The sequence below is a fragment of the Mastomys coucha genome, unplaced genomic scaffold (assembly GCF_008632895.1).
Source record: "Mastomys coucha isolate ucsf_1 unplaced genomic scaffold, UCSF_Mcou_1 pScaffold23, whole genome shotgun sequence".
NCBI lineage: Eukaryota > Metazoa > Chordata > Mammalia > Rodentia > Muridae > Mastomys > Mastomys coucha.
In genome coordinates, this window is record NW_022196906.1 from 70727122 (window position 1) to 70737572 (window position 10451).

General features: G+C 36.1%; 1 protein-coding gene across 3 annotated transcripts in view; it reads left to right on the plus strand.

Annotated features, from left to right (window-relative positions):
• Hmgcll1 (3-hydroxymethyl-3-methylglutaryl-CoA lyase like 1) overlaps positions 1 to 10451 on the plus strand; it is a 127402-nt gene that overhangs the window by 72020 nt on the left and 44931 nt on the right. For all 3 annotated transcript variants that reach the window (XM_031343694.1, XM_031343696.1, XM_031343695.1), the window contains 2 exons: positions 272 to 335; positions 3042 to 3230. In XM_031343694.1, coding sequence (XP_031199554.1) covers positions 272 to 335; positions 3042 to 3230 — 253 coding nt within the window. The remainder of the gene's footprint in view (positions 1 to 271; positions 336 to 3041; positions 3231 to 10451) is intronic.

Sequence of the window (10451 nt, forward strand, 5' to 3'; positions counted from 1 at the left end):
TGACTTACAAGTTAAGAACCGCTGCCATAGTACAGACTCATTCATGTAATGTTCTTTAGTCACTATCATCAAACAATACTATCAAGTTATAATTGTTTGATAGGTTAAAAGGTCAGATTACCTTTAAATGCTCCTAAATAATTTTTGTTTAGTTGAAGGATTAAGTAAAAGTGCCAAATAATTTTGCTTGGTTTATTTCTTGTTCTTCATTTTTAAAATGGAAGTTTGGATACAATTGACAGATCATATTGCTCTGTATTTTTCAATATAGGTACGTGTCCTGCGCTCTGGGCTGTCCATATGAAGGACGTATCACACCAAAAAAAGTCACAGAAGTAAGATATATCTCCAGTCTTTATGGTTACTGACAAAAGGGTATTATTTGTAAGCTTAGACAGAAGCTTTTATTTATTATTTATTTAATCTCAACAGCAGAGACTAATGAGAACCATGGCTGGGAAGTTTTGGCTGAAGATAGGTTTGGATACTTGACTAGTCATTTCTTTGAACACTGGCCTGTGGGCTGTACATTCCTTAAGGTGGGTGATGATTGAGTCTTATCATTTGGATGCTTAAAGATGGAAAGAATAAAAGCTTTCGTCTGGTGCTTATGCATGACCTTAACCAAAGGAATGCCTTCCGACTTCCCATCACAGTGCAGACAGTGTGTACACACATGCAGGCAGCTCTTTCTCCTTCATCCTTCAGGACCAACATCCGAGTATGTGTTTCAGTGTTTCTGCTCATCTGTGATTTTCATTACAATGCTAAGCTGTTATGACAGAAATTTATAACAGTAGATTATAGTCATTAAGAATATGCTTAGTGGATTATTGAATCTGCCTACTGGATTATTGAATCTGCTTATTCTAATTCTTTCTTTACCATTAATTCATCCTAATGAATACCAAATTTTCTTCTTTAGGAATTAGTTTAGAAACTTATTTGTAGATGAATTATATTAAAGTAAACTTTTGCTAGGGTTATACATTTTCATGAATTTGTAATACAACACTGAGTCAGTGAATGTGATATTATTAGAGAACCCCAAGTTATATAGATTAATTACAGCCCAGCTGAAGTCATTCTTCTTTTGAACTTTCATCTGAACTTCTAAAGCTCACTGAAGACTTTTCTAAAGAAGGCTATCTCATTATCTCTTATATCAAAAACTCCTTGCTCATGGAGGCAAATGCACTAGGAAATGAAGCTTAGGTTTTATATTGCTTTACTTACATCCAAGGCTGTTATGAATCTGCATAGACCACTATATGCTTTTATTTTTAGTGTTTCACTTTGGATCTCCCAAGACCTGCTTCTGTTTCTTGCAGATGCCAGACTTTTGTCCATCTGTTGCACTTCCATCTAGCGTGGAAGAGATGCACACCCTTCTCCTCCTCCTCATCGTCGTCCTCCTCCTCGTCCTCCTCCTCCTCATCGTCCTCCTCCTCCTCCTCATCGTCCTCCTCCTCCTCATCGTCCTCCTCATCATCATTCTCCTCTTTCTCCTCCTCCTCGTCCTCCTCCTCCTCCTCCTCGTCCTCCTTTTCCTCCTCCTCCTCATCCTTTTTAACATTATAACGATGAGAGTGCTGCTGAAGCCTCTCATACAGATTAGAAGTATTAAAAATTCACAGTCAGCAACTTTGCTGCAGAGTCCTTTGTGTTAGCCTAATATATTTTGTGAATTCATTCTTTTTTTTTTCTGAAATAACTGTTAGAAACTGATGACTTTTGCAGACTCTTACCCTTTTTCACACTTTATGCTCCTGTTCTTCTCTTGCTATGGCCCTCTCTTGTACATTTGATTTTATTCATGCTCTCAGATGCTCCCTGCCTCTCACACATCAGTGGCTTGGAACCTACTAATCTTTGTGTGTGTATATACTTTCTCAAACATATTTCAGATCCTTCTCTCTCACCCCTTTCAAGTTCACTTTACCTCCAGGCACTTACAGACTCCTGATTGACAGCCCTAGGCCAGTGGCCCGTGTCTATTAGTACATAATATAGAAGTTGATTCTTTGTCCAAAGTCTTATTTTAGCTCCATTTGTGCATATCTTCGTGATACTGGCAAAACCTGGTCCGTGTTCATATGCAAGATTGTAAGAGCCATCTCAAATTTGCTTTCTTGATGAACAGTGCCTGGAATAAGGTGGCCCTGGACAAGTATAGATTGAATGAACAAGTTAATGAAAAAAAGTATCTTTTATTTATTATATTTTTGTAGGCAACCATGCCCTTAACATTGTCATGAAGATTGCAAGTTTTTAAAGTAAACTGTTCAGGCTTTAGAAGGCATTCAGAAAAAAAAAGATGAGGACAGTTTGTTGCCTTTATTCAAAAAGTAGTAGCTGTAGCAGCAATAGATTAAGCTCATGATCAACCTAGAATCAAGTCTGAGTGAGAGCAAATAGTCAAATCCATACTTGTTTGATTCCAGAACCCCCATAAAATAACATACTGTCCTCATGAAGGTGTATCACTCTTTCACTGAGGCATTGGTCATTAGGCTTGACAAGAACTTGACATTTACCTTGCATATATCCATTCACTCACAAGATAGAACATTTGAGCTAGGAATATTAAGTGATTCTTCCTATTGCTAAGCTACTTAGTGACAGAGCTAAAATTACAGTCAATGTCTTTTGGCCTCTGATATAATGCCCAGAGAAACACTACTTCCAAAGTAGACCTTCAGTACCTCTGTTCTGTTGATGTTGAGAAATATTAACCTTACCTCTATGAACAGCATGCACTTGAACAGATAGATGGATGGGTGTGTATATATGCAGTAGGTACAACTCTAAGACAAACTTGAACATACAAGATAATAATGGTAATTTCATCCAAAATGTTAATATGAAGCTTACAATTTAATGAGCATGAAGGAGGACCAAGAAAAAAATAAAGCATACATTTTCCACAGACAAGCTCATCATAGTCATAATTTTAAACTCCAGATGGCGATTACTTAAAGAGTCAGAGGGTTGGTGGCTTTTTATTTTCATTGTTTTACCAGGAGCTTGCCTTTCAACAGGTTTCAAAGAGATTGTATGGTATGGGCTGCTATGAGATCTCTTTGGGAGACACAATTGGAGTTGGTACTCCAGGCAGCATGAAGATGATGCTGGAAAGTGTCATGAAAGAAATCCCTCCAGGGGCCCTTGCTGTTCATTGCCACGACACATATGGACAAGCTCTCGCGAACATCCTAACAGCTCTTCAGGTATCTGCAGTCTCAGTGTGCTATGCTGTAGCTGTGTATAGAGAGTTTCAGTGAGATAAATCTATCAAATGCAAATGCAATGCTTAAACAATAGGTATTATATAGTTTATGTTGAGATTCTATGAATATGTTTAAACATTGCATACATACAGAAAATATTAACAAGTACTAGACAACTTTTTTAGAGAAGTGGAGGTCATTACTCTTTTGTATAATTTAGTCAAGTTGTTGGTCTTTTATTTTTAAACTATCAATTCTATTAGCTTCTAATTTCAATGCTTATATACTTCAACTGTAAAGTTTAACAGTTGAATATTTTGATAATTGAGAAGTAAAGAGACCAAACAGTAGCATGTACTAGTGTAATCAAGAAATGATCTTTTGATAGTTTGATTGCTCTCTGATGAATATATATGGAGTAGGAAAATACACTTTTTTATTAACATTTTTAATGTTTGGAAGCCTCACTTTGCATGTTTGTGTGTGTATGTATGTGTATATGTATGTGTGTGTATGTGTGTGTATGTGTGCCTGTGTGAGCATTCACAGTTAGGAACTGACCCTCAGGCCTTACTCATGCTAGGAAAACTCTCTACCACTGATCCTACAACCTCATTTTTAAAAGAACCCTTATTTATGTTAATCAAATAATCCCAATATATGTTAAAGAAAGCTATCTAAAATGTTAGAGGGTTAAGAATGACCTAGTTATATGCTATTCTAAGTGTAGTTATTTAAAAAATAAATTTAAGTAATTTTATTATAAAATATTCTTAGTCTTATGGAAAAAATAAATTTATTTGATATCCTAACAGTTATAATTTTGACAGTTAAAGATAATACTATCATGGTTTTTTGGTAAGAGTGAAGGTCAGTTTATAAAGCTTAATGTTACAGGTCCAAAGTGTGCAGTTGTTGACAGAAGTTTAGAAATAATGGGAAGAGTTTACTTTGACATGTAGTATATATTTGAGAAGAAAAAAGATTATCTTATGATATTTTGGGGTATTAGAGTTTTAAAAGTTTTCTTTCCTAGGAAATCTAGTTTTGAGGGCAATGGAGTACCGGGCATGGCTTCAGGGTTCTGCTAGGGCAATGGAGTACCGGGCATGGCTTCAGGGTTCTGCTAGGGCAATGGAGTACTGGGCATGGCTTCAGGGTTCTGCTAGGGCAATGGAGTACTAGGCATGGCTTTAGGTTCTGTGTCCAGCTTCACCTTTTTTTATTAGGCATTCTTGAGCATATTCCTAAGGTTCTCCCTCTACTTTGATATTTATTCCTTATCCCTATATTTTTAAATTATGAGTAGTGACTTATTTATATGTCATGTTTATTGTTCTATATATGTTAGCTTAGTTATTGGGGATAAAGGCTTAGAATGTAAAGTTTCAGAATGTAAACAAAAAAAAATCTTTAGTTTCTGCCTATCAATACTGCTTGTTCAGGTACTAAATATTTTTTATATTCATTTTGACTTGAATTGCTAAGAAAAGTATATCTGGGGAATTATAGTCATATGCTATAAAATGATATTTATTGTTTTTATATTTCTATTAAATATTTAGATGATAAATTATATAGATACTATTATCTTATAAGATGTTAGTGCTGAAAACTACTGTCTCCAGGGATCTGGTATCCATCATGGTGTCTTAATGTGATGTGTTAGTCATGTGCCATGACTCTGCTGTTAGCAAATGTGTGTTGCTAATTATATGAAAATACACCAAAAAAATCATGTTTAGTACTTACAATGATATTGTAGAGTTGTATATACAGTTGTATAAATATAGTATTTATACAATAGTATTGACAGCTATAGTAAGCAAATATTTTTTATTTTATGCACTTGTATACCTACCTGTTTTCCTTCTTTCCTTCCTTCCTTCTTTCCTTCTTTCCTTCTTTCCTTCCTTCCTTTCTTCCTTCCTCCTTCCTTCCCTTCCTTCTATCCTTCCTTCCTTCCCTCCTTCATTCTTTTCTTGCATGTGCTTGATGCTGGCTGTCAGATTCAGAGCCTCCTCATCTATGCTAGGCCAATGACTGAGCTGTAACCCCTGCCTGACTGTTGTTTTACTTCTCTTCTGCTGCTTATTAAGAAAATACACTGATCCATAGTTAATCTCTACAACTCCTTCCATGGGTGGAGCAGAGAGTAAAGGAAGGACAATTCAGAGACTGCTCTACCTGGGAATCCTTCCCATATTCAATCATCAAATCTAGACACTGTTATGGATGCCAACAATTTGCTGGATGACAGGAGCCTGATATAGCTGTTTCCTGAGAGGCTGACAGTACCAGACTAATACAGAAGTAGAGGCTCACAGCCATTCATTGGACTGAGTACAGGGTCACCAATGAAGGAGCTAAAGAAAGGACCCAAGAAGCTGAAGGGCTTGCAGCCCCTTAGGATGAACAACAATATGGACTAACTAGTACCCTCAGAGCCAATGGGGGGACTCATGGCTTCAGCAGCATGCATATAGCAGAGGATGTCCAAACTGGTCATCAATGGGAGGAGAGGACCTTGGCCCAGTGAAGGTTCTATGCCCATGCCCTAGTGTAGGGGAATGCCAGGGCCAGTGAGCAGGAGGGGGTGGGATGGTGAGCAGGGAGGCGGGGGCGGGGGGGAACAGGGGATTGTTTTAGTTTTAGTTTTTGTTTTTTAATTTTTTCTTTTATTTATTTATTTATTTATTTATTTGGAGGGGAACCTGGGAAAGGAGATATTGTAAATAAAGAAAACATCTATTAATAATAATAAAAAAGAAAATACACTGAGGACCAGTGCAACTTTCTACTCTTTTTGAATCAATTTATTGAATCAAGAGGCCATGCAGAGTGATCCACTCTGGGTTTGTATGAGTACATTGTATGATGCACCTTATTCCCAATGCATTTCTCAGAATGTCATAATAGATGTTTGTACTCGTCAAAATTAACCTACAGAATAAGAAGGGATAATTCCCAGAAGTGAATATGTGTGTAAAAAAGATTACTGAGGTAAATAGCTTGGAGAGATGAGATGAAAACTTGATCAGTGGAGTTGGCATCCTCCTCATTCATAGGTAAACACTGAAACCTAGAGGAATATTGGAATCCTGTACTGGGGACACTGTACAGTTTGGAACATGAAAAAAAATCTGTATGCAGCCATGACTACTCAAAAGACCACACTCTCAAAGGATATACAACAACAACAACAACAACAGAATTCCCCCCTCCCACACACAAGGAAGAAAAGCATGCTTATTTTTCATGACATTGACTATAAATGGAAAATAAATAGAAAAACACCTCTCTATATATAGTAAATTTTCATATTTTATAGCACTCATGTGAGTTTAGAGTTTGGCTTTACATTGAATTTGAAAGACAAACCAATTGAATTACTTTAAGATAGTTGTAGGTCAGTGAGACCCGTCTTTTCCAATGATATGTCTATTCTGAAGGAATGCTATTTTAAAATTTAAGCTAAGCTCTTTGCAAATTGTGTGTGTGTGTGTGTGTGTGTGTGTGTGTGTGTATGTGTTGTGTGCACGTGTGTGCGAATGTGTTAGGGAAGAGGTAATTATTATAGTCTTTATCGACTCCTTTGGTGGATAATAAAAAATCTAAAACCTGTGATTATATTTTCTATTGTATCCTTTCCTGTATATGCAATGTCTATGTAAAATATAGCAGGCATAAGGCAATAGGCAGGCAAGATGGCCTGAGAAAGCAGGGCTATTCTTCCAGCTCCATAGTATCTATGAGATTCATTTATGGTTTCAGCATGAACACATGGGCAAAAAATGTCACAGCAACTTGTGTATTTGAAAACATCTTGTGAGGACTGAGAACCCACTGTAAATGAACAATTGAGGAAATGGTCAAAAGCAGAGGCTGATAAAGAACACTTATGCTTCAAAATCTTAGATGTTTCCTTCTTCTATGTATGTCAATATGGCTTTGGGTTGCAAACAGTTTGGTAAGATACTAACAACTGAAGGAAGACACATATATTCCTATTTTCTAGAAACTATACACATTTTAGACAATCTTTAAGTCTTATAATTTTAAATTCATTGAAGACAGCCAGGTATGGCTTTGGAATGCCACTGTAGACACATGTGGATCCTAGTCTCTAACGGTCCTGGATAAAGAGAAGCCTACCAGGGACCATTCTAACCCTACCTTTTAATAGAAATGGCAGTAACAACAATAAAACAAGCAAGTTTAAATTTAGATAACAGGAATCTTGGACAAAAAAAAACCCTTAATATTTCAATGTAGGGGAAATGAGAGAGCCCAGCTTCATTAGCAACATGGCTAACCTTGGCTTCAGGAAGCAGGGGCTATACTGCATTTTAATGGAATCTTTGAAGTGGTTTCTAGTAAAATTTGTGGTGTATGTAGAGTGGATATCATTTGCTTTCATTTAGGGGAGGAGAAACAGTTTGCAGTGTTCCAAACCAGAAGTTACTATTAAGACAAGAAGACATGTAATAAGTAGAAACTTGGCTGCAGTGGTAGGAAACAAATGGGAGTTATAAACGAAATGTCCCCCTCAGTCTGGAAAGCACATCCAGTCAGCTGGTAGAGGGGCCTTTCTTGGATTTTCAGGTTTTATTGTTTTTTTTAATTACTTAAACATGTAACTCATAGAACCACAATATCAATAATTCATAATTATCAGATATTTTTAATGTAGAGAAAATATTCTGATTATAGATGTAAGTGTGGGATATTTATACCTACCCAAAAGCAATAGAGCAAGAAAATGAGGTGATAAAGTGTACAACAGTTTAGTAATGGAAGAAACATACATGGTCCTACATACTTGTCTCCAAGTTTATGCAAAAGCAGAGTTTTACCCTGTTTCATATTCCCCAAGTCCCCAAATAAAACACCAGTTTAACAAATTGGTTAATCTACTTAATATAAAACAATTGCTCATTTTTCTCCATTAAAATGTTTTGGGCCTTCATAATTGGGTAAAGCAGGGTAAAACAAATAAGCCCCAATGCTACAAATAGCTGTTCCATGTTAATTGCTAGCATAGAGACAAAGCAGAAAGCCCAACATTTCTCATGAAGAAATACTACATGCTTTTTTTCCCCTTAAATTTAATAGACCTCTAGCTAGTGTGCCTTTCCTTATAATGCTTTCCATATGTTTATTATTCTCTTTTAGAAAGACTAAATTATTAACCTAATTTTTACATCAAAAGCATTCATGGTTTTATGTAGACTCTTACTAAACCATGTTAAAATGCCACCAAACTACAAGTTTTTCTTAATGTAATTGGTTTATGTGGTTTTCAAAGAGGATTTAAAACAATTTCCACTACTACCTAGCCAAGCCTTTCTCTTTTTCACTTTGTACTTGTTACAAAGGGTGTAATTGTGCAAAATTGAGACAAGTCACAGAATTTCCAGAAGAATTCCTTGATAATGGTGCAGTTGGTTGGCAAACTCGTAACAATCATTGCAATTACTGCCTGAGTCAACCATATTAACATTTAGCATGTATCTTATTTATGAATAGAGCCATAGCTCAGAGCATTGGGCAGCAAATATATTGTGTAGTTGCATGCATTCAATATTGTTCACTTATTAGATACATTTTAAACAGCTAAGTAAAATAGATGTACCAGCAAGAAAAGAATACAGGGGATTTCTGGGTAAGATGGTGAATGAGAAGCTTCCTTTGTACCAAAGGAGACCCCACATTACAAGAAGAGAAAGAAAGAAATAGCTATAGAAGATGAAAAGGAGGTGACAGAACAGCTATATATCATAGAGAGGTAGAAAGTCACTGCCAAAGAGCAGGAAATTTCCTGAGGGGGGCATTTAAGTAAAGGACAAATATAGAACCCCAACTAAAAATGACCAAGAGAGCCTCCTCCATACCATCTTACTGTTAAAATTCTAAGTGCACAGCAGAGAGGAAAGGTATACAAAGCTGTGAGACATGAGTGCTGTCATGAGAAATCCAACAGAGTAACACTAAACTTCAGCAGAAACTTTCAGGCAAAGAAAAAAGAGACTACTGTGTGTCAAGGCTTCTAATCACCATTGCTGTACCCAGAAAATTAATTTTAAAAACTGAAGGAGAAAGCAAAGATATTCCATTATTAAAAGAAAAAAGCTAAAGTAATTAATAATAATATGCAAGTCAATACTACAGAAAACCACACAGAGAGTGTAGAGGGGGTGGGGATTTAAACCCAGGAAAGCTTAGTAAGAGTAAATCCTGTCACAAGGATAGAAAACAGACAAGAAAACAGAGAGATTGGACAATATATTTGTGAATAATTGGTTGGCTATTGATATAACCAGAAGGGAAATGATATTTAAAAATTCTTAGTATCAAACTAAAATGAAAAGTTGAGTAATGAGTGTCTATGAGACACAATGAAGGCAGTTGTAAGTAGGAAATCTTTATGTCTCAAATCACAAACTAGTGATGTACTTTTGGTCTTAGAAAAAAAAATAACTAGATAAAACTAGCCAAACAGGAATTCAATTGAAAAGCATAAAGATACAGATGAATTTTGAAGCACAACATGACCTATTTAAATAAACCAAGAGGGTACAGATGACCAAACACAGTCACTGACCAGTAATGAGGCTAAAGTAGTAACGAAAAACTTCGCAACAAGTATATTCCTGGAACAGACAGATAAACTGCCAAATTCTACCAGATCTCCAGAGAACCAATGCCAATATAATTTTTTCCAGAAAAAGACCTCAGATTCCAAAAGAAAAGAAAATACTGATGATGACAAACAGAAAGAATAAGCAATTTATATTAATAGAAATAGATACAAAAAATTTCAGTGAAATACGGTTCAATATAACAATGAAATGATTGTATACCACCATTAAGTTGGTTTTAATCCAAAGATTCAATGATGATTCAGCAAATACAAAATATATCCCTGTGTAGTAAAAGCCTTGAAGAAATTAAGTATGAGAGGATTGAATTTCTATGTGGCATTATTATTCCTCTAAACAGGGCACTAACAAACTACTCCTTATGTTCTTAATTTATACCTTGGTTTTTGAGACAGTATCTTTCACAAAGGAACTGCAGCTCACCATGGAACTGGTTGCCCATTGAATCCCAGGGATTCACCCATCTCCTCTTCCCCATTGCTGGAAACCCAGGATTTGCTACCGAGCAGGGCCTTTTACCTGGGTACTAGGGGCTAGACTCAAGCTTCTTTTTTTTTTT